Source organism: Cygnus atratus, chromosome 23 (assembly GCF_013377495.2).
Source record: "Cygnus atratus isolate AKBS03 ecotype Queensland, Australia chromosome 23, CAtr_DNAZoo_HiC_assembly, whole genome shotgun sequence".
Lineage (NCBI taxonomy): Eukaryota > Metazoa > Chordata > Aves > Anseriformes > Anatidae > Cygnus > Cygnus atratus.
Genome location: NC_066384.1, coordinates 4320760 through 4342814, shown reverse-complemented (window position 1 = coordinate 4342814; position 22055 = coordinate 4320760). Strand labels below are relative to the sequence as shown.

At 67.2% G+C, this 22055-nt stretch overlaps 3 protein-coding genes across 6 annotated transcripts; 1 reads left to right on the top strand and 2 right to left on the bottom strand.

Annotated features, from left to right (window-relative positions):
* Nucleotides 1-279: 279 nt before the first annotated feature.
* LOC118255670 (digestive cysteine proteinase 1-like) lies at nucleotides 280-3739 on the bottom strand. Its single transcript, XM_050715169.1, has 11 exons — nucleotides 3691-3739; nucleotides 3388-3447; nucleotides 3138-3230; nucleotides 2862-3034; nucleotides 2339-2579; nucleotides 1829-2024; nucleotides 1550-1743; nucleotides 1308-1399; nucleotides 1070-1231; nucleotides 655-844; nucleotides 280-467 (listed from the first exon to the last, which is right to left on the bottom strand). The coding sequence occupies exons 1-11, from the start codon at nucleotides 3737-3739 to the stop codon at nucleotides 280-282; spliced, it is 1638 nt and encodes a 545-aa protein (XP_050571126.1).
* Nucleotides 3740-5135: 1396 nt separating this feature from the next.
* On the bottom strand, nucleotides 5136-9706 carry LOC118255669 (digestive cysteine proteinase 1-like). Of its 2 annotated transcripts, none has more exons than XM_050715168.1 (11): nucleotides 9642-9706; nucleotides 8914-8973; nucleotides 8537-8629; nucleotides 8252-8424; nucleotides 7526-7769; nucleotides 7252-7447; nucleotides 6972-7165; nucleotides 6655-6746; nucleotides 6417-6578; nucleotides 5711-5900; nucleotides 5136-5586 (listed from the first exon to the last, which is right to left on the bottom strand). In XM_050715168.1, exons 1-11 carry the CDS (start codon nucleotides 9703-9705, stop codon nucleotides 5399-5401), a joined length of 1656 nt encoding a protein of 551 aa, XP_050571125.1. In that variant the 5' UTR covers nucleotide 9706; the 3' UTR covers nucleotides 5136-5398. The 2 variants fall into 2 exon arrangements, with proteins under 2 accessions (XP_050571125.1, XP_050571124.1); XM_050715167.1 differs by having other exon boundaries at nucleotides 6417-6596; nucleotides 9642-9704.
* A 6011-nt stretch (nucleotides 9707-15717) lies between these two features.
* Nucleotides 15718-20760, top strand: FGR (FGR proto-oncogene, Src family tyrosine kinase). Of its 3 annotated transcripts, none has more exons than XM_050715170.1 (11): nucleotides 15718-15958; nucleotides 16051-16153; nucleotides 16428-16526; nucleotides 16725-16828; nucleotides 16930-17079; nucleotides 17989-18144; nucleotides 18637-18816; nucleotides 19066-19142; nucleotides 19223-19376; nucleotides 20261-20392; nucleotides 20552-20760. In XM_050715170.1, exons 1-11 carry the CDS (start codon nucleotides 15718-15720, stop codon nucleotides 20758-20760), a joined length of 1605 nt encoding a protein of 534 aa, XP_050571127.1. The 3 variants fall into 3 exon arrangements, with proteins under 3 accessions (XP_050571127.1, XP_035418257.1, XP_050571128.1); XM_035562364.1 differs by lacking the exon at nucleotides 17989-18144 and adding an exon at nucleotides 17477-17641; XM_050715171.1 differs by lacking the exon at nucleotides 17989-18144.
* Nucleotides 20761-22055: the final 1295 nt, after the last annotated feature.

Below are 22055 nucleotides of genomic sequence, written 5' to 3'. Positions count from 1 at the left end.
GAAGCTCAGCACCCGGAGGGCTGCAGAAGGCACTCCCAGCAAGGGCTGTGGCAGACAGGGGCAGGCTGTGGTGGGGGAGAAGACACCCCAGCACCATGGACAGGATCACTTCTCACAGCATTTATTGCCCAAACGACAAAACACCTCCCCAAAAACCCTCTGCCCTCCTGGCTGGGCTGCCCCCCTCTGCCCCACGGTCACCTCGCGGAGCCCCGCATCCAGCCAGAGCTGCACAGGGGGACACGGTGGGGACGGGGCACGCGTTGGGGCCGCGTCCCATCAGGCCAGGACGGGGAAGGAGGCGGCGGTGGCCACGCCGCAGTTGTTGTCCTTCATGGCCATGAGGATGTAGCCGTCGTTGCCCCAGTAGGTGGACCAGGAGTTCTTGATGAGCCAGTAGCTCTTGCCGTGCAACACCCCGTAGCCCACGGCCAGCACCGCGTGGTCCAGATCCGACGTCTCGTTCCCTGGGAGGGAGAAAAGAAGAAAAACGGAGACATCTCCGTCCCCATCCCTGCTCTGGGTGCAGCCTCTCGGCCAACCCCGCACCGACGTTACGCCCCAGGTGTGCAGATCCCCTTGCCAAGCCCAGACCCCGTGAGCAGGACGGGGACCCCGCTGGGTGCCCCCCACCCCGCCACCCACCCAGCTCACCACAGTGGGGTTCCTCGTAGACGCCGTTGGCGTAGAAGGCGAAGGACTTGTGCGAGGCGTCGATGTTGACGGCCACGGGGCCGTGCTTGAGCAGCGCGGCTTTCAGCGCCGCGGCGCTGCCCGGCTCCATGTTGACGTAGCCGGCAAGCGGGGCCACGAGCTCCGACTGGTTGCAGTGGCAGTAGCCATTCTGGGGGGGACACGGAGGTGGCACCGGGGTCCTGGAGAGGTTTCCAGGGGGATCCAACCCATCCGAGAAGGGTCGGCTTGGGTGGAGCATCCATAACCCAAAGAAGAGCAGCCATCTGGTGCCAGATGGGTGATGGCAGCCTTGGGAGAGCCTCGCTGTACACCCCAAAGCTTGGTGGGGAGGATGGGGTGCAGGTGGGAGCACACCCTCCCCGAGCACCCTCACCTGCCCCAGGTACGGCCCGTAGGACTCGGTGCTGGCGATGCCGCCGTGCTTCATCACCCACTCGTAGGCTCGCCACTCCTCGCCCCCATCACACGCCTGGTTCCCGAAGCCCCAGGAGCAGTCGATGAGGACTTGCTGGGACAGCGGGGTCAGCACGCCGGTCTGCGGGGAGGGGACACGCTGCAGGGACAGGGACAAGCACCCTGCGGCCACCCCGGCCGTCCCCGCTCGCTCTCACCTTGAGGAAGAGGGCACCCTCCATCGCGCCCGTGGTGGCGAAGCTCCAGCAGGAGCCGCAGACAGCCTGGTCCTTCACGGGGGTCACCGCGCCTGGGGACAGCAGGAGGGTGACAATTGGGGTGGGTGAAAGGGAAACTGAGGCAGGACTCGAGGACCTGTGCAAAGCCCGGAGTGCAAAGCAGAGCCCAAGTCTTGGGCATGGTCTGGGCTTGCACCCCACCAGGTTGGGTCCCTGCTCACCGTACAGCCTCCAGTCGAGGCTCTCGGGCAGGTGGAGGTCGGCGTAGAGCTGGGTGGGGAAGGGCAGCCCGTGGTTGGGGGCCCCGCTCCGGCGACGGCCCCGCAGCGCCGCCAGCTCCTGGGGCGTGCGGTCGGCCAGGTGGTTCAGCGCCAGCGTGTAGGAGAGCGCGGCGCGGTTCTTCGAGTGCACGAACCTGGGGACGGGATGGGGTGAAGGTGCTGCGGGACAAGGGGAGCATCCCCGAGCCCCCCCGGGTCTCCCCCCCACCGCCCCCTTACCGCATGTTGTGGATGAAGGCGCGCTTGCGGTGCTCATGTTCCTCCTCGCTGCTGTAGCGCTTCCCAAACCTCTCCTGGTAGTGGTGGAAGAGGTGGTGGTGGACGTGCTCCGTGTCCGTCCCCACAAACTCCCGCATGGGGTTGGCCACGATGCGGTGCTCGGGGCCGGCCGCGGGCCACTGCTCGCACTGCACGCCTGCAGGGGGCACGGGGAGTGCTGCAGCCTCCAAGCGGGCACGGGTCCCTCCCCGTAGTGGGGTGCAACGCCCACACCCCAAACCGTGGGGGCACAGATCGAGGTCTGCACCCTCCGCTTCCAGAGCTGGTGCTGGAGCATCCCCGCACCGCGCCCAGCACGGGATCACCCAGCCCTCAGCATTTTTAGGTTTCTCCCCACCTCCCTTTTTTCTCCCCAGCCAATCATCCCGAATTACGGGGTGCTAGGAAATTAATTATAATAAATCAGAGGACGCAGAGCCGCGGGGTGGCACCGGCTGCGCAGCCGCTCACCGTCCGGGAGCTGGAAGACCTCAGGGGAGAAGCGGTGGCTGAAGGTGGAGTAGTCGATCTCGTACTTGTCGTAGTGGGAGCCCAGCAGGCTGTTGAAGCCGCGCACCTCGTAGTGCAGGGGCACGGGGCCACGGGCCGAGCCGCCCACCCGCAGCGTGTAGACGTTCTTCTTGCGGCCCCAGTAGGAGACGTTCTGCCAGACGGCGCAGCGCTGCCCGCGGAAGCGCTCCTCCCGAACCCACTGGGCACAGCGGGTGTCAGGGACACCGTGCCACCACCGTGTCCCCGGCGAGCACCCCACCACCATCACACCCCAGCCACACCACACTGTGCAAGATGAGAACCCTCCTCCTCTTCCTCCAGCACCCAGGGCTGGATCTGGCCATGTGTTTACCCGTTCCCAACCACCTCTGCCCTCGCACGGGGGCATTTGCCCATTCCCAACCACCCCATGCCCATCGGTGTCCCTTGTCCCCTCCCCTGCCTCATTTCCAGCTCCTCGGGGGCCATGCCCGGGGCTCACCTTGAAGTTCTCCAGGCTGGGGAAGACGCTCTGCGGGGTGACGAGGTCCCCGTCGGTGCCGTTGATGCGGAAGCACTTGCGGACGTTGACCTCCGTCTCCGTGGTCTCCGGCGTCACCTTGAAGCTGGCGCCAAAGGGCTCGACGGAGCCGAACTGGTAGGTGACCACTTGGCCTGGGGACAGGGACGGCACCGGGTTCCAGCCCAGCCCGGCGTGGAGGGGGCCCCCAGAGGGAGCAGAGGGATGGGGGTGGCCGCCAGCCCCCCGCGCACCCACCGCCGTAGTACTGGATGCGGCTCTTCCCCCCGGTGAGGTTGTACCAGGCTTCGAAGGGCTCCCTGATCTCCGCGTAGGGCAGGCTGAGCACTCCTGTGGGCACCCCGGGCACCCCACGGCATCACCACCCCGCTCCCACCCACAGCACCCCACGGCAGCGATGTGCCCAGCCCCAGATGAGGGGAACCCGGAGGTGCTGGGTCCCTCGGCTAGCACCGTCCCAGCAGGGTGCTGGGTCCCCGAGCGGTACCTGTGACGTGGTAGATGTCCCCAAACGTGGGTATCTCCAGCAGAGCTTTGCTCTCTGCTCCTGGAAATTAAAAAATAAATAAAATAAAAGCAAAAAAGCCTTTTAAGCTGCTGATTGCCCACCTCTCCATGCACAGGGCTGCCTCAAAGCCTGCAAAAAAACCCTAGGAGAGGGGGGACAACCTGGGGGAGCGCACCCTGCCCAGGCAGGGCAGAGACTGGGGGTCCCCAAGGCAGGGCTCCCCGCTCCCCCAGACCTCCCCCTATCACCCTGGGGTGCAGCCAGGGCAGGGGGGGCGCTCACCCAGCAGCAGGGCAGCCCCCAGCACCAGCAGCCACCCCAACCCCTCCATCCTGCACACCCCAGCCCACGGTGCTGCCCTGCACCCACGGGTGCCTTAAATACCCCCGGTGGGTGGGCAGGGAGCTGCCGGCAGCCGATGGGCACGGCCCCATCCCTCCCGTTGGCCAGGATTACACCAAAGGGGAGGTGGGGCTTTGTGCTGCCCTCCCCAGCCCCGCCACGAGCACCCAGGGGTGCCCTTCCCACCCGTAGCAGGGTGGGTGCTGATGCCGTGCGCTTGCAGGGCTTGGGGTCAGGGGGAGCAAGGTGGGACCCAGATGTCTGTGGGCACTGGTTCCCTGTGGTGGGGCCATCCCCTGGGGTGAGGGGGGAGGGGTCCCATGGATTAGGGACCCAGGGGTGGGTGCTGGGGGTGCCCATCTGCCCCCAGCACTGCAGCTTGCAGCAAGGCTCTGCTGCCTGCAGCGAGCAGGGGCAGCGTTTGCAGCAGCGCGGGGCAAAGAGGCACAAGGCAAAACCCATCGGCTGCCCCGGGAGAGCACCCAGGAGAGCACCCACACCCTGCACCCACACCGCGGCCCCTCAGGGTGCTCCCTGCCCTCCTGGATGCCCCGCTGTCCCCACTGTCCCCACGGTGGGGTGCGGGACTCTCTGCACCCCTGCGTCCTAGCAGGGCGAGCCCAGGACTGCAATTAGAGGGGGGTTAATTGGAAAAAAGGAGAGAGCCCAGATGTCAGGAGCGCTGTGGGGAAGGAGGACCCAGGCAGGAGCGCAGCGGTGGCCTTCACCCCCCCCACTTGCAGCGGGGCCAGCTGGACCCCGGCCCAAGGTGACAGCGAGCGCCCGCAGGGCCGCCGAGCCCCAAACAACGCCGATAGGGGCCGGGCGCGGGATGGCTGCACGCACCACAAGGCACACGGGGGCTGCTGCCCCCCCCAAAATGCTTCTGCCCCAGAGAGGTGACAGCGAAGGGGGGAGGACAGCCAGAGCTCTCCCTTCCCATGCTGGTTGCAGGATGTTCCCGTACCAAACCTGCTCTCCTGGGGGGATTTGTAGGGTCCCCCCTCCCCAGCAGGGAGCAGCCCCACAGGGTGCGGAGGAGCCCGGCTGGGGACACCGCAAGTGCCACCCCCTCCCAGAGCCCCAACAGAGCCAGGGCAGTGGGGAAGAGGGTGGCTGCCCCCCCCCTCCCCGTGCTCCAGGAATGTCCCGTCTCAGCAGAAAGCCCTGGGGGTGTTTGTGCTCCACTCGAGATAGGGCTGGGAGAGCCTCCCCCCTCATCCCGGGGCGCTGCTGAAGGCAGCTGGCTGTCCCCAGGGCCAGGACAGGGACCTGAGCCAGGCGGGCAAACTTATTTTAGCCAAAAATTATTATATTATTATATTATTATATTATTATATTATTATATTATTATATTATTATAATTATAGCCAAAATTATTTTTTCTGGGGTCTTTATTGGCAAGCCCACGGCTGATTTTCCAGCAGCTCTGTCCCACTATGTCCCCATCTTCCTCCTGTACCATGGGGGTCCCCCCATGTCCCCATCTTCCTCCTGTACCACAGGGGTCCCCCCATGTCCCAATCTTCCTCCCACACCCCAGGGGTCCCCCCACGTCCCCATCTTCCTCCCGCACCCCGGGTCACAACGAAGGCTCTGCTCCAGGGCTGGGTGCCCGCAAGTTCCCCCTGCAGAGCTGGCAAGTGCCTTAGGCCAGGATGGGGTAGGTGGCCTCGGTGGCCACGCCGCAGTTGTTGTCCTTCATGGCCATGAGGATGTAGCCGTCGTTGCCCCAGTAGGTGGACCAGGAGTTCTTGATGAGCCAGTAGGTCTCCCCCTGCAGCACCCCGTAGCCCACGGCCAGCACGGCGTGGTCCAGCTCCCCCGATTTGTTTGCTGCGTGGGACAGCGCAGGGGAGGGCGCGTTGGGACGGGAGCCCCCAGGGGGCTGCAGGGATTCTCACCCCCTCCAGCCCTGCCCAACGTCAGGCGGGGGGTACCCGGGGGCCACCCGACTCACCGCACTTGGGCTCGTAGTAGACACCGTTGGAGTAGAAGGAGAAGGTCCTGTGCGAGGCGTCGATGCTGACGGCCACGGGGCCGTGCTTGTAGATGGCAGCTTTCACCGCCGTGATGTTGCCCGAGGTGACGTTGACGTAGCCCGTGATCTTGGCCAGCATCTCAGACTGGTTGTAGTGGCACAGGCCGTTCTGCGGCACCCCCGGGGGCAGCGTCAGCGGGGGCATCCAGGTCCCCCCGCCATGCCCCTGGCTGCCCCCTGCTCACTTGCAGGGACTGGTGTGGGATTTGGGGTGTGTCAGCGTCCCTGCCCCAGCCCCTGCTGCCCACCACAATGGGGACATTTCCCTGGCATGCAGCACGGGCGCCTTGCTCTGTCCCCAAGCCCCTTGCTCTGCCCTTGTCCCCCTGTCCCTGGGCAGTCCCGCACCACCCCTGCACCCCATGGAGCCGTGGCTGTGTCACCACCCCATGGAAGAGGAGCCTCATCCCTGTTGTGCAAGAGGAGAAACTGAGGCAGCAGTGACGAAACCGCCTGGCTGAGCCCCAGGGCTTGGCTTCGCGCTGCAAAGAACCGCAGGGACTCTCGTGCCCTGGGGAAAGGGTGGTTCGCCCATCCCCAGAGCCCGTTAGCATCCCTGGAGGGTGACCAGAGGGACACATCCTGAGAGCTGGGGACCCCGGCAGGGGCACAGGGCCACCCTCACCTGCCCCTTGTAGTTGCCGTAGGACTCGGTGCTGGCGATGCCGCCGTGCTTCTTGATCCACTCGTAGGCTCGCCACTCCTCGCCCCCGTCGCACGCGTAGTTCCCGAAGCCCCAGGAGCAGTCGATGAGGACTTGCTGGGACAGCGGGGTCAGCACGCCGGTCTGCGGGGAGGGGACACGCTGCAGGGACAGGGACAAGCACCCTGCGGCCACCCCGGCCGTCCCCGCTCGCTCTCACCTTGAGGAAGAGGGCACCCTCCATCGCGCCCGTGGTGGCGAAGCTCCAGCAGGAGCCGCAGACAGCCTGGTCCTTCACGGGGGTCACCGCGCCTGGGGACAGCAGGAGGGTGACAATTGGGGTGGGTGAAAGGGAAACTGAGGCAGGACTCACCGTGCTCCCTCTGGAGTCCCTCTGGAGCTCCCTGGCATGGGGAAGGAGCACGAGCCAGCTCGGCCAGACTCTGCACCGACCCTGATGGGCAGCACCCCCTCCCTTTACCAGCACCCACCCCCCAGGCAGAGCAGCACCGCGCACCGACCCCATCCGGCACGCACCGTACATGCGCCAGTCGAGGCTCTCGGGCAGGATGAGGCCGGCGTAGCGCTCGGCAGGGAAGGGCAGCCCGTGGTTGGGGGCCCCGCTCCGGCGACGGCCCCGCAGCGCCGCCAGCTCCTGGGGCGTGCGGTCGGCCAGGTGGTTCAGCGCCAGCGTGTAGGAGAGCGCGGCGCGGTTCTTCGAGTGCACGAACCTGGGGACGGGGACAGCACCGCTGAGGCCACCGCAGCACCTGGTTCCCCAGGGGGGGTCGGTGGGTGCCCCCCAACCTGCCCGCACCTCATGTTGTGCACGAAGACGCGCTGCCGGTGCTCCAGCTCCCGTGCGGAGCCGTACCGCCGCCCAAAGCGCCGCCGGTAGTGGTGGAAAACCTCGTGCGCCCGCGGCTGGTGCCGCCCCACCAGGTCCTCCATGGGGTTCGCCAGCACCCGGTGCTCCGCCGTGCTCCCCGGCAGGAGCCCACATTTCTTCGTCTCTAGGGTGCAATTAGGGGACGCCGTCAGCCCGAGAGCCAGCCGAGGGCGGGCAGGGTGGTGGCCCCGGCCCCGCTCACCATTCACGGGGATGTCGAAGACGGAGGAGGGGAAGCTGTTGTCGAAGTCGGTGTAGGAGATCTCGTACTTGTCGTAGTGGGAGCCCAGCAGGCTGTTGTAGCCCCGCATCTCGTAGTGCACGGGGGCCACCCCGCAGCTGGAGTTGGTCACCCACAGGGTGTAGACGTTCTTCTTCTGCGCCCAGTGGGTGACGTTCTGCCACACGGCGCAGTACCGGCCCTGGTAGTACTCCTCCCGTAGGAACTGGGGGCACAGGGACAGGTTCTTGGGGTGCCGACCCCTCATCTCCCCCTATGTCCATGCCTCCCCACCCGGCCCCTCCGTTGGCACCCATCGCACATGCAGTGCCGTGCACCCGGTGTCTGCGTGGCCAGCAGGGAAAGCGGGTGCTGCAGCCAGCCCCGCCAGAGGCTGGGGATGGGGGGAGCCGAGCCGCCATGCAGCGACTTGCCCGAGCTGCCCCGAAACACCGGCGCTTGTGTGGGCTGCGACACGTCCCAACACGGCTCCTGGGGTTGGGAAAGGAGCCGGGCGTCTGGCCCCGAGCCGGGTGGAGAAGTGACCCTCCCTGCACCCATGGGCGCAGGGACCTGCCGCAGCCTGCCCCGGCACCCTGCACCACGCAGAGGCGAGCAGGGACGGAGGGGAGCATGGCCCAGCACCCCCGGCCCCAGGGATGCTGCGGGCAGCAGGTCGGATCCAGGCTTTCCTTTGCCCCCCCTCACCTTGAAGCCATCCAGGCTGGGGAAGACGCTCTGGATCCTGACCACGTCCTCCTTGGAGCCGGGCAGCTGGAAGCATTTCCTGGCGTTCACCTCCTTCTCGGTGGTCTCGGGAGTGATCTTGTACTGCATCCCGTAGGGCTTCACCCCGGCCAGCTGGTACGTTATCACCTGCCCTGCGCCAGCCAGGGGGGAAACTGAGGCATGGGGGGTCCCGCGCTCAGCCTCCCTTCACACAGGGATGGGCGCAGACGGATCCGGCCAGATGGATTGTGCCCCCCTGCCTACCCCCGTAGTACTGGATCCGGCTCTTGTTCCCCGTCAGGTTGTACCAGGCTTCGAAGGGCTCCTCGATCTCCGCGTAGGGCAGGTTGATGACCCCTGCGGAGCACCCAGCACGGGGCACGGCTCAGCCCTGGCACCCCACATCCCTCCCCGAGCCCCCGACCACACCGTGCTCATCAGAGACACCCCTGGCACCCACGGGGGACGCAGCCCCACAGCCGAACCAAGCCGCTGTCCCCAGGGGTCCCCCACCACCACCACCACATGCACCAGTTGCAGTGCCAGCTGGGAACTGGGATGACCCGGTGCTGAGCATCCTCCGCTCCCCCCATGGTGCTGGGGGGGCCTGGCCGCCCTGAGCCCCGACACGGGGCCGTTACCTCTGACATGGTAGATGGATCCGAAGTGGGGCAGCGGCCGGGAGAGCCCCTGGTCCTGTCCTGCAAGGCACGAGCTGGGATGGGGCCGGGTTGCGGGGCCGCGGGGCAGCCTGTGGCGGGACGCTCCCGTTCCCTGCGGCTCCTCCCGGGCTCGCAGCTTGTGCAACCCCACGCTAACACGCCCTGGGAGCCAGCCTTCCCCTCCGTCAGCACCTTTCTGACGGGCCCCAGCACCCCAAAATCAGGGGGTTCCCAAAGATCGGGGCACCCACAGGTGGTGCCCAGGACGCAGGGAGCGGCGATAGAGCCAGCACCCCCGGGACTTGTGCAGTGCCCCAGGCACCCGGCGAGGGGAACTGGGGGCACGGCTCCCCCTGTCCCCCCCAACGCTTCCGGCAACAACCCGCCCGCCTCCCCGCGCTGCTCTCTGCAAAAACAGGGAAATGGCTGGGGTTGGTGCGTGCGTTAAAGCCGTCTGGCTCGGCGTAGCCCTATTTTCATCCTCCCCCCCTTGCCAAGCCTTCAAGGCACTGCACCACCCCGCAGCCCTCCTCTCCCAGGGGCTCCAAGCACGGGGCCTGGCACACGCTATAAGAAACCCTTCTCCACCCTGCTCTGCGTTCCCATTAACCCAGCGATGGGGAGACGAGACCCACAGGGGTTCCCCCAGCTGCGGGACGCCCACAAACCCCCCGGTGCCTCGGCACCGTCCCGGGGCACGGACTCACCCCGCACGGCGGCGCAGAGCGCGGAGGCCACGAGCCAGCCGAGCACGCCCATCCTCGCCCCCATTGCCCCCGCTCGCCGGGACCTGCTCCCGGTTTTAAGGCCGAGCCTGGGCCCTCCCCAGGGGAGGGAAGGAGCCGGCATCATGTGGTGCCCGATGGGGCGCATGGGATCGGCTGGATCCATTGGGGGGAGCCCCACAGGCTGGGCTATGGAGTGCTCAGGGTGCGAGGGGAGAGCTGGGAGCTCCTCACCGCGCAGCAAAAGGGGGTGTGTGTCCTCCTTGCTCAGCTGCGAGGGGGAAACTGAGGCAGCAGGCGGGGAGAGCAGCCGGGCTGCAAGGGAGAGCCTCATCCAGCAGCACGGGGAAGCCACCACCCACCCACCCTGTTCACCCCAAGGGCTTTGGGGGCTCCCCGAATGCAGGGCTCCATCCTTCCCCAGCTGTAGGGCAAGGAGGGGAGCGCTCCTGCAGGGTTTGTGCACCACCAGCCCCATCTCCACCCCGCACGGGGGCTGGAGCCCTCTTGGCAAGGCTGTTCCCATAAGGGACGCGCCATGCCAGGCTGTGCCCCCAGGGGCAGGGGCACACAGCAACCCCCGCCCCGATCCCTCCAGCCGGCTCCTGTCCCCGTGGTTTAGCCAGGCTGAGCCCATATTCTGCCTGGGGACGGGTGCTCAGCCTCCCCCAGCACCCCGGGAGCTGCCCTTGTTCCTCAGCGGTGGCAGCACCCATGGGACGGTTCTGGTGAGCGGCCGCCCCCCCTGCTGTGCCCCGTCCCCCCCCCCCCCCAAGGGGCACCGGTGGCCACGTGCCCATCCCGGCGGGGACCCGTGGCCTCGGCCAGCCCCGTCGCCGCGTGAGAACAGGAAGCCCCGGGGCTGGCCTTGCTGTCACACAGGAAAGAAGAGGTCAGCGCCTGCGAGGAGCACCTCACACCTCCCCAAATGCTCTGCCTGGGGGACCCCTGCTGCAAGGGACCCCCCTGGAACCCCCTGGAGCCAGGATGCCAAAAGCTCGAGGGGCTTTTGGTGTCCGAGCGCCTGGACTGGGAGCCCGGGGGGGCGCAGGGGGGCTCACTGCCTCTCCCGGGGCTGGCTGGGGTTTGGGGTTTGGTGCCAAATCTCGGGAGCCTCCCACTTGCAGCCTCACCCGGGCAAGGCATAAATAAGGAGCCCGGTGTCCGGGGCACTGCCGACAGCCGCAGCGACTGCGTGAGTGGGCCAGGAGCAGCGTGCCCATTTTGGGGACCCGCGGGAGGGGACACGGTCCCACCACACCTGGGGAGCCGGACCACTCCTCGCCTTCCCACAGCTTCACCCTGTCCCAACTCATCCTGCCCTGTCCCACACCCCGCTCCTGGGCTCGTTTTATCCCTGCCCCATGTTTGCAACGTGCCTGTCCCCGTGCCATCCCCTGCTCGGGGGGGCTCAGGGATGCGTTTGGGGGCAGGCAGCACCCCGACCCCGCACACGCTGCCTTTTGGAGCACGACAGCCCCACGCGCACCCCATAAATCACCAGCAGACCCCGCGCAGGGTCCCCGCGTGGGGCTGCGCCGTGGATGGGGCACCCCAAAGCCACCGTCCCGTGTGTGCCCCCAACGCCACCGTGTCCCAACAGGCACGGGGAAGGTGCTGGGCCCCGGTGCGGGCGGCGGGGCTGGCTGGTACAATGAAGCATCGCTGGGAGTGCGGGGAGGAAGGGGGGGCAAGGGGAGGGGAAGCTCGGCTCGGCGGCGAGAGCTGCTCGCGAGGCAGGGAACCGCACGCACACGCACTCCCGCTTCTCCCCTCGTCGCCCACCCAGCCGAGCCCTGCTGAGCCCCCCCGAGCCGTCCCCCGGCCCCCAGCGCCGGGAGGGTCGGGGTTCTGCGGTGGGACCCCGCCGGGGGGGGGGCCGGGGGCCACCGGGCTCCATGCGAGCCGGAGCAGGAGGGCTGACGGTAGGAGGGATGCACAAGGGTGATGGGAGGGCAGGTGGGGGGGCTCGCGCTGCCTCTTGCAGTAAGGTGGGGGGGTCCCTGCATCCCCTCGCTGAGTGTTTTTTTTTTGGGGGGGGGGGGTGTCTCTGTGTGCTGCCCCCCGCCTCGAGCGTGGCGTGGGTTCGGGACGGGGCGCTGAGTAATGGGGACGGAGGGCCCCATGGGGGGGGCCCTGCCTCGCCGCCCCCCCAGCCTCTGTGGTGATGCTGGAGATGGGGGGGGGGGGGCAGCAGGAGACCCCCGGCCTCTCTCATCCTGGGGGGGAGGCAGTGGCAGCGGGGAGGCTGGGGGCAGCCTCCAGCTCGCCCTCCCGGCACTAATCGGCGGCGCCGCAGCCGCGGGGACACTGCTGAGACAAAATAGAGCTGGGGAGGGGGCTGGGGGGGGTGCCCATATTGGGTGGGGGGCACCCTCTCCCCCCAGCCCCATAGGTGTCCCCAGCCTGCCAGCACCACCATGCTGAGCTCCGCCACCCCCAGCCGGGGCTGGGAGCCGGGGGGCAGCTCCAGGCGCATGTAGGGCTGGGGGGGGCCCGCTGCAGCTGGGTGCCCCCCCCCCGCGGCCGGCGGCTCTGCCTCGTCCCCGGCCCTTGGTGTGTCCCAGGCAGGAGCAGGAACTCGGCGCTTCCTGCCCCGCACAATTCCCTCCCCGCCCTGCTCCTCCCGGGACATTGTATTTGGGGCCGCGCTCCGCTCTTGGCTGCCTTCCTCCTCCCCTGCAGCCCCTCGGATCCGGGAATTGCTCTTCTTCCAGCGGAAATCCTGCTTTCCCCGCCAGCGATGGGGCTGGGAGGCTGGGGGGGGGGGGGGGGGGTTGGGAGAGGCGGGGGGAGAGCAGAGCGGGGGCCACGGCTCACTCCGTTGTGGGCATCTCCTGCTGGGCCGGGGGGTGAGGGGCACCCCCAGGCTGGGGGGCGCAGCGCAGGTGGGCTTCTCGGGGCCGATCGCTTGTAGGGGTGCTGTGCCCTTCCTCTTCTGTATAGTCCCAGTATAATTGGGGGGGGGGGGGGGGTGCAACGCTCTGCCACCTCCTGGGGCAGGCACTGGTTGGTGGGGGGGCCAGCAGCCCCCGTGGACCCTCCCCAGCCTGCCCTGCATGTGGCAAAGGAGGGGAAGGGGCTTCTGTGGCCGTGTGTCCCATGGGCAGCCATGGGGTTCCCTGCCCTGCCACGTTCCCATTAGGGTGGGACACCCGCTGGGACCACCACAGGCGATGCTCTGATGCTGTTGGGAGCTGGGTCCCAGCAAGGTGCTGCATCCCCCCCCCCCCCCCCCCGCCACCTCTCCTGGTGTCCCCATGGGCCGAGAAGCGGGCAGTGGGGAGGCAGGAGGTGTCCCCTCGTCCCCTCCCCAGCAGAGGTGTCTGCAGGGCTCCTGCTGACGGGAAGGGATGTGGCTGGAGGCCCCATATCCTAACGAGGCACCCGAAATGCGTCACCGTCCCCTGCTGGGCTGCAGCTGGGACCCCAGTGCCGCAGGGTGACCGAGGGGACCCGGCAGGCACGGGGCTGCGCCGTGCAGCGATCTCGGTTCCTCTTCCCCCAGGGAGGCTGTGGCAAGGTGGCGAGAGCTGCCAGGGGTTGCCGGGCCACGTGGGAAGGACGTGAGTGTGCAGGGCAGGGGGTGGGATACGGCCCTGGGGGCACATTGGGTACCCGAGGGGCTGCAGCCCACGGCGTCGCTGCTCAGCCCCACCAGCGTCCCATTTACGACCCCGTTTTGCCATCCCCAAAGCCTGGGACCCTGCCAGCCGCAAGGTTCCCCTTGGAGGCCGCGGCACCATTCTCTTCCTCCTCCTCCTCCTCCTCCCCCACACCGCTCTCCCTGGCCGCTTCCTCCTCCTGCTGTGAAGGTGCCGGCCTGGGTGACGGCAGGGCCCGCGGGGTGCCCCCTGCTCCTTGTCCCTGCGGGGGCCCCCCTTTGTGCTGCGCCCCGGGGTCGTGGCTGAGCCCCGGGTCCGGGCGTTGGTCCTGATGCCACCTCGGTTTGTCCCCAAGGCACCGGGTCTGCGATATTCAGAGAGCCTCCGGAGGTCTCCGTGCATCTGCAGCCCCCACGAGCCCGACCCCTCCGTCCCCATTAGTCCCCAGAGGCAGGGGATGGCGGCAGGGGATGGGGGTGATCCCATGGGGTGACAGGCAGGGTGACACGCTGGGACATCAGACCGCGGCTCAGGGCTGGGACAGCGCTCCCGGTCCCTCCCTTCCTGGCTGTCACCGCTGAGCTCATTCAGCCCCCTGGCCACCCGCTTTGGAAACCACCCCGTGCCACCAGGACCTGGAAACCAGGCTCTGGGGTGTGTGGGGGGGGACAGGAGGAGCAGATGGCCAGGCGGACGGTGACAAATCCCAGACCCGTGGCGGCGGGGGGGACAAGTTGGCCGGGCGTCCGCGTGGCACGGAGGGGGCACGGCGGGGCGCGAGCTGGCACCGCGGCGGCACCGGTGCAGGTGGAGCCAGCCGGGGGGGGGGCTCGCTGCCCATCTGCTCCCGGGTCTGGCCGCCAGCACGCGGAGCCGAGCGCGTCCCCTCCCCAGAAATGACCCCAGGGACCCGTTTGGGGGCCACCCTTCGAAGGCGGGTGGGATGCTGCGTGGTGGCTGGGGCTAAACCCCAAGGTATGAGGGTATTTGGGGTTTGTGCCTCTCTAGGAGCTGCCCCGCGCCCTCCCTGACCCCCGGCTGCTGAGCTCAGCAGAGAAATTCAGCAAAATGGGAAGTTTCAGAGCGCGGTGCCAGCGACGGGTCCGGTGTTTCTCATGAAGAGGGTTTGCGAGAGCTGGGAACGTTTGTCAGCTGAAATACCAACTTCTTCTCAGAAAAAAAAAAAAAAAAAGAAAAAGAAAAAGAAAAAAGCCCCAAAAACCGGCCAGGCCCTCTTGGGTTTGGCAATTCTGTCCCGGCTGCAACAGCCTCGGCCTTGCCAAATGGCTGGTGTTGAAAGCGAAGCTGGCCAGGGAGAGCCCGGGGCCACTCGAGCTTGTTTGGTGTTTAGAAACCTGCTGCCGAGAGAAGGAAAGGAGAGTCAGGGACTGGGACGGGGGAAATCCATGTGAAACGTTTCCTTGGCTCCAAAACCACGGCATTTGCCTCTCAGATTTCGGGGACAGGACCTGAGCCTCCCTTCCTCCTGACAAGGGGCCGGGACGTGGCTGCGGGGCCAAGCACGTCTGCGCGGTGTCACCTCCACGCTCCCGGGCTGGGCACGGCGCAGGGCTGGGACCCCCAAATCTCCGTCCCTCCCAAGGCAGCTGTCCCCAGGGGACAGGGGACAAGGGCCAGCGCTGTCCCTGGTGGGAGCGGTCCGATTTCCTCCTCCTCCTCCGTTACACCTTCGCACAGCGCTGGCCGGAAAAGCGCGGCTGCGACCGCAGCGAAGCGAGCGGGGCCCTTCCTGCCCCGAGCCACCAGTTCCCCCGCGAGCTCAGGGGACGGGGACGGGGACGTTTCGGGGGCTCCTCACCGCCCTGCCTCGCTCCCTCCGGCCCCGCGGGGTGGCTGGGGGACGCTGTGCTGCTTGGAAGGAGGTGCTCGGCTCGCGGGGGGACCCGGCGGGATGTGGTTTCAGCCCATGCAAAAGTATTTTAGCTCGTGCAGCGGGACTGCAGCTTGTGCAGGGGTATTTTAGCTCGTGCAGAGTCCTCTGAGCCTGTGCAGCAACATTTAAGACCTCACAGGGGTATTATATCCTGTGCAGGGGCGTTTCAGCTTGGGGAGGGGTATTTAAGCCTGTGCGGGGGTATTGCAAGCATGCAGGCTTGCTGCAGCCCGTGCAGTGATATTTAAACACTCGCAGGGGTCTCGCAGCCCCTGCGGGGTTTTTGGAAGCCTCGCGGGGATGTTTTAGCCCACGCAGGGGCTCTGCCCCCCTCTTGACGCCCTCCCCGCTGCCCGCAGGTGCCTCTCGTCCTCCCCGTGGTGCCATGGAGCAGCTGAAGTGACCCGCGGAGCCGTCACAGTGAGTGGGGCCGCCGGGGACGGGAGCTCCCGCGGGTGCTGGGGTTGGGGGGAGCAGGGGAAGTCGGGCTGCGGGTGCCTCTAAGCGTGCCCGTCCGTCCGTCCCACGTCCGTCCGTCCGCCCCGCAGGCCGTGCCAGGATGGGCTGCGTGCACTGCAAGGAGAAGGTGGCCGGCAAGGGGCAGGCGGGGAGCAGCGCGGGGCCCTCGTCGGCCCCCACCCTGCAGTACGACCCCGACCCCGCGCAGCTCGGCGGCGCCTTCACCCACATCCCCGACTTCAACAACTTCCACGGCACCGCCGTGCCCACCGCTGCGCCCTTCGCGGGGCCGGGCTTTTACCCCTCCAACACGCTGCAGGCGCACAGCAGCAGCATCACAGGTCAGTGGTGAGCTGGGGACGGGTGTGGGGGGGTGTCCTGGCTGCACCCATGGGTGCTGGGTGGGATGGGGCTCACCCACGGTGTGCCGCAGGTGGGGGCGTGACGCTTTTCGTCGCCCTGTACGACTACGAGGCCAGGACGGAGGATGACCTGAGTTTTCAGAAAGGGGAGAAGTTCCACATCATCAACAACACGTGAGCCCCCCCGCACCCTCCCTGGCCCCCTATCCCACTTGGCGAGGTACTCCCAGTACTCCCAGTACAACCCAGGCTGGGGACCCTCCTTACCAGTAAGAGAACTGTGTATGTCACGAGTTGGGTGGCCCCAGCAGAGCCCTGGGGTGGGTGCCCTCGGTGGTGGGGGACAGCGGGGTCTGGGGGTGCTGTGCGTGGGGAGGGGAGGCGCGGGGCGGCCAGGTCCGTCTGTCCGTCCGTCCCTCCTCCTCACCCTCCGTTCGTCTCTCCCCAGCGAGGGTGACTGGTGGGAGGCCAGGTCGCTGAGCTCGGGTGACACGGGCTACATCCCCAGCAACTACGTGGCCCCCGTGGACTCCATCCAGGCAGAGGAGTGAGTACGGGGGGGGGGGGGGACACATGGGTGGGGGGACCCAGGCGTGCTGGCACCCCATAACAGTACCGTGATGAGAGCGCGATGCTCGCACGTTGCTTGGCCCTGGTGCAAAGCAATGTCCATGGTGCCGGCAAGGGCACTCAGGGGACCCATGGGTGCCCCCCGGCACTGATGCCAGCCCCCCCCCCCCCACAGGTGGTACTTCGGGAAGATCGGGCGCAAGGATGCAGAGCGGCAACTCCTGTGCCACGGCAACTGCAGGGGCACCTTCCTCATCCGGGAGAGCGAGACAACGAAAGGTAGGGAGGGGGCCGTGGGGACGGTGTAGGGGGCCGTGGGGACAGGGGGGCTGTGCCCCGTGCCCCTCCGTGTCCCACCCCTCACCCCTGCTCCCACCTAGGCGCCTACTCCCTCTCCATCCGGGACTGGGACGAGGCCAAGGGCGACCACGTGAAGCACTATAAGATCCGAAAGCTGGACAGCGGGGGGTACTACATCACCACGCGGGCCCAGTTCGACACCGTGCAGCAGCTGGTCCAGCACTATATAGGTAGGGTGGGATGGGGGGGCCATGGCGGGGTGGTGGGGGGCGGTGGGGAAAGCCCAGGGGACCAGTTGGCAAGACCCAGCCTGCTCGGCCAACTGGGTTTAACTGGAGGAGGAGGGGGCTGTGCTGGTGGCAGCAGGAGGGGGACCCCCGGGGGTCCCCAGTCTTCCGTGTCCTCGGTTCAGGGAGCACCCGGCCTCTCCAGAGAAGGTAAATAGCCCCCGGGTCTTGGGGGGCATCACCCTGTAACGGGGCTGGGAGGGCTGCAGGGCTGTCCCCGGTGGGAGGGAGCGCACCCCATGTATGTGTTTTGGGGAGGGGGGCACTGCAGTGGGACCAGGGTGGGGGGCGAGGGCCGGGGGCACCCCGGGGTGACGCCTGCCTCTCCCCGGTGCCACAGAACGGGCGGCCGGGCTGTGCTGCCGCCTGGCCGTGCCGTGCCCCAAGGGGACCCCCAAGCTGGCCGACCTCTCGGTCAAAACCAAAGACGTGTGGGAGATCCCCCGCGAGTCCCTCCAGCTCCTCAAGAAGCTGGGCAACGGGCAGTTCGGAGAAGTGTGGATGGGTAGGGCCCGGCGGGCGAGCCGGGGAGAGCAGCGAAGGGGGGGGAAGCGGCGGGGGCACCCCCAGGCCTGGCACCCCCCCGGAGATGGGCGTGGGCTCTTGGTGCCCTAGGGAAATGTCCCATCACCTGCTTTTGCAGGGCACCCCGACTCCTCCCCGCAAGCATATATCCCATATATCCCCCGTATCCCTGATGGGACCATGAGCAGGAGACAAAACCAGGCCAGGGGGGGTCCCTCGTCGTCTTCCTCTCCCTTCCGCGCCCCGTGCTCCCCCCGCTCGGCATGCATGCTGCGTTCATCCCATCGCACACCCTCCCTCCCTCCTCCCCTCCCTGCGCCCCTGCAGAGTGCAACGACGGGTTGTGCCATCTGCTCACCCGCGCGTGCCCCGCTATGAAGCCCCAGACCCTGGGATTAGCTAAGGACGCCTGGGAGATAGCGCGGGAATCCATCAGCCTGGACAAGAAACTCGGCATGGGATGTTTCGGAGACGTGTGGATGGGTAAGGCTGGCCCAGCCGGCCGGGAGGGGGCAGGGGCACGAGCGGCCCCGTAGGCAGCATCGCGGGGACCAGGCTGCGGTGGGGCAGAGCTTGGCACCGCTCCGCTGCGGATGGATGGGGAATGGGGTACGGCTGTGGTTAGATGAGCCCACGGGTGCCTCGTCCCCGTGCCACGAGGTGAGGAGGAGTCCTTGTCCTGGGTTGGGCGCGGTGGTAGCATGGCCCTTGATTGCCCTGGCTCGAGTTCCTTGCTCCTCTGCTCGTCCCTCCATCCACGCATCCATGCAACCATCCACCCGTCACCTACCCGTGCACCCCTCCATCCATGCATGGATCCATGCAGCTCCCCATCCCTGCACCCCTCCAACCACGCACCCTCCATCCACGCACCCTCCATCCACGCACCCTCCATCCACGCACCCTCCATCCTGGCCCTGCCGGGGCCGGGTGTCCCCCCCGGGGGCTCCAGGTGACGCCGTGTCCCCGGGCCAGGCACGTGGAACGGCACCACCAAGGTGGCGGTGAAGACTCTGAAGCCGGGCACCATGTCCCCCGAGGCCTTCCTGGAGGAGGCTCAGATCATGAAGCGGCTGCGGCACGACAAGCTGGTGCAGCTCTACGCCGTGGTGTCGGAGGAGCCCATCTACATCGTCACCGAGTTCATGAGCCAAGGTGAGCGGGTGACGGCACCCACGGGTGCCCCCCCTGGTCCCTCGGAGCTGCCCCTGGCTCTTCTGCAAGCACCACCCTGCCTGGGCACGGCCAGGGTGTGCAGGGACCTGGTCCAAGGGCTCCCTTTGGTGGGCACGGCTGGGTTCCTATGGGGAGAGCACCCTTGGGTGAGCATGGCTGGGTCCCTACGAAGGAGAGAACCCTTGGGTGGGCACAACTGGCTCTTTGACTGGCACCTTCTGCCCCCAGGCAGCTTGCTGGACTTCCTAAAGGACGGGGACGGCCGCTACCTGAAGCTGCCCCAGCTGGTGGACATGGCTGCCCAGGTACCGGGGAGGCTGGCACGGGGTGGGTGCCCTCAGGGGGGGACACCCAAGGGTGTCAACACTTCTCCCTGCCGCCCCAGATCGCCGCGGGCATGGCCTACATCGAGCGGATGAACTACATCCACCGGGACCTGCGCGCTGCCAACATCCTGGTGGGCGACAACCTGGTGTGCAAGATCGCTGACTTCGGCCTCGCCCGCCTCATCGAGGACGACGAGTACACGGCGCGCCAGGGTGAGCCCCCGCCCATCCCAAAGCTTTGGGGACCGCTGCCATGTCCCTGCTGGGCTGGGTCCCAGCACAGGCCTGGAGCTGTCACCCCCGGTGCTGGGTGCCCTGAGTGATGGGTGTCCTGAGTGGTGGGTACCCCAGGTGCTGGGTACCCCAGATTGTGGGTTCCCTGGGGGATGGGTTCCCCAGGTGCTGGCCACCCCCGTTAATATGTACCTCAAGTGCTGGGTACCTCAATTAATAGGTACCGCAGGTGCTGGGTACCCCAGATGATGGGTTCCCTGGATGATGGGTTCCTTTGGTGCTGGGTACCCCAGGTGCGGGGTACCCCCATTAATAGGTACCCCAGGTGCTTGGCACCCTGAGCGTTGGGTTCCCTGGGTGCTGGGCACCCCCATTAATATATACCCCAGGTGATGGGTACCCTGGATGATGGGTACCCCAAGTGATGGGTTCCCTGGGTGCTGGGTGCCTCAGGTGCTGGGCACCCCCATTAATAGGTACCCCAGGTGCTGGGCACCCTGGATGATGGGTTCCTTTGGTGCTGGGCACCCCAGGTGCTGGGCACCCCCATTAATAGGTACCCCAGGTGCTGGGCACCCTGGATGATGGGTTCCTTTGGTGCTGGGCACCCCAGGTGCTGGGCACCCCCATTAATAGGTACCCCAGGTGATGGGCACCCTGGATGATGGGTTCCTTTGGTGCTGGGCACCCCAGGTGCTGGGCACCCCCATTAATAGGTACCCCAGGTGATGGGTACCCTGGATGATGGGCACCCCAAGTGATGGGATCCCTGGGTGCTGGGTACCCCTGGTGTGGGTTACCCTGGGTGCGGGTGCCCCGGGGTGCCCCGGCCGTGGCTCACCCGCCTCGCATTGCCCCCCCAGGTGCCAAATTCCCCATCAAGTGGACGGCCCCGGAGGCGGCGCTTTTCGGGAAGTTCACCATCAAGTCGGACGTCTGGTCCTTCGGCATCCTCCTGACCGAGCTGGTGACCAAAGGCCGGGTGCCCTACCCAGGTACAGCCCCCCCCCGGCGGGGTGGGCACCCTTGGGTGGGCTGGGCGGCGGGGCGCAGGGCCCCCCCTCCCCAGCAGGACCCCCGCGTGCCTCGGTTTCCCCGGCGGCTTTCCCCACGGGGGTGCAGGATGCTGATGGGGCCGGATCCTTACCTCCTAGGGATGAACAACCGGGAGGTGCTGGAGCAGGTGGAGAGGGGGTACCGCATGCAGTGCCCGGGGAACTGCCCCCCCTCCCTGCACGAGGTGATGGTGCAGTGCTGGAAGCGGGAGCCCGAGGAGCGCCCCACCTTCGAGTACCTCCAGTCCTTCCTCGAGGACTACTTCACGGCCACCGAGCCCCAATACCAGCCGGGGGACAACCAGTGACCCCGTGCTATGGGGGGGGGTGGACAGGGGGGGAGCGAATCCCCCCCTTTTTGCAGGGGGGTTTCTCGCTCCCGTTGCCTGTGCCCCCCTGTAAATGCCCATGGGGTCGTGCAGGGGGCGCCCCCGGGGGGGTTTTGCACAAGGATTTTGGACTCAGGGGGCAGCGCCTTGCCCAGATGTGCACCCCCCCCCCCGCCCCCAGCCCCTCTCTCGTTGCCTTCACAGCCAGCTTTGAACCTGAGAAGTGCTTTGGCTGGGGGGAGGAGGGTGGGTGCCCTCCCGTGCCCCCCACACCCCTACCCCACAGCAGCAGAGGCCTCGGGGGGGGGGGTGGGCAAGGGTGCCCCCTCCCCACGCCAACCCCATCCCCTTGTCCCCAGCTCTGCCAGCTCACCTCCACACAGGTGGGGGGGGGGGCAGAGGGGGGGCTCAGCCCCCCAGATCCTAGCACTGAGCTTCAGCCCCCCCTTATATCGCCTTTAATTTATACAGTTTCACCCCCCACACACACCCCAGCAGGCACCCACACACAGGGACCCCTATATGTGGGGGGGGGGGGGGGACAGGATCCTTGCTCCTCCCCCCCCCCCCCTCCTTTTAACTCCTGTCCTTAAATTAGAGCCAAATCCTTAAAGCCATAAACCCCTGCTTGCAGTGGGGGGGACACAAGGGGTCCTGGGGTGGGGGGGGGTCTGTCCCGGGGGCTGTTCCCACAGCCCTGTTGCCTTACCGGGGGGGCACGGGGTGGATTCACCCCCGCAGCAGCTGGGGGGGGGCTGTGGCTTGGCTCCAATCCCTGCAGCAAGCATTAACTTGGGGGGGGGCATTGTGGAGGCACAGGGCGCAATGTGAATGTGATGGCACTGGGGGGGGGGGTCACCCCACCTGGGCACCCCCTACCCCATATTCCAGGCTTGGTCCCGGCCCTGCCCCCCATGGCCAGGACCCCCCCACAGCCATGCAGCAGGGCCGGGGGGGGGGGGCACCCAGCTGTGCCCCCCAGGCTGTGCCACCCGGGGGGGGGGGATGCTGGGGGAAGGGCCGGGTTTGTTGTTAATTTTTTTTTTTTTAATTCCAGTCTGTAAATAGAGAGAAATAAAAATCTTTCTAACAAGCCTGGGTCCTTCTAGCCCCATATCAGGGGGGGCTGCATGCCCCCCCCGCCCCCCCCAGCTGAGCCATTTGAGGCTGCAGGCAAGCTCCCCTTGCAAATAAAAGCCCAAAAAACAGCAGGGGAAGGGGCAGCATTTGAGTTTTAAAGCTGCTCCCCCACAGGGGAGCGCCCTTGCAGGGGG

Excerpts from the sequence above, each read along its gene's own strand:
- LOC118255670 (XM_050715169.1), bottom strand. The coding sequence starts at position 3,739 with ATGGAGGGGTTGGGGTGGCTGCTGGTGCTGGGGGCTGCCCTGCTGCTG. Across the intron at positions 3,231-3,387 it reads GGACATCTACCACGTCACAG|GAGTGCTCAGCCTGCCCTAC; the intron begins GTACCGCTCGGG and ends GGGTGCCCACAG. Across the intron at positions 845-1,069 it reads ACGGGCCGTACCTGGGGCAG|AATGGCTACTGCCACTGCAA; the intron begins GTGAGGGTGCTC and ends TGTCCCCCCCAG.
- LOC118255669 (XM_050715167.1), bottom strand. The coding sequence starts at position 9,693 with ATGGGCGTGCTCGGCTGGCTCGTGGCCTCCGCGCTCTGCGCCGCCGTG. Across the intron at positions 7,448-7,525 it reads CTTCGACATCCCCGTGAATG|AGACGAAGAAATGTGGGCTC; the intron begins GTGAGCGGGGCC and ends ATTGCACCCTAG. Across the intron at positions 5,901-6,416 it reads ACGGCAACTACAAGGGGCAG|AACGGCCTGTGCCACTACAA; the intron begins GTGAGGGTGGCC and ends GGGGTGCCGCAG.
- FGR (XM_035562364.1), top strand. The coding sequence starts at position 15,718 with ATGGGCTGCGTGCACTGCAAGGAGAAGGTGGCCGGCAAGGGGCAGGCG. Across the intron at positions 16,527-16,724 it reads GACTCCATCCAGGCAGAGGA|GTGGTACTTCGGGAAGATCG; the intron begins GTGAGTACGGGG and ends CCCCCCCCACAG. Across the intron at positions 16,829-16,929 it reads GGAGAGCGAGACAACGAAAG|GCGCCTACTCCCTCTCCATC; the intron begins GTAGGGAGGGGG and ends GCTCCCACCTAG.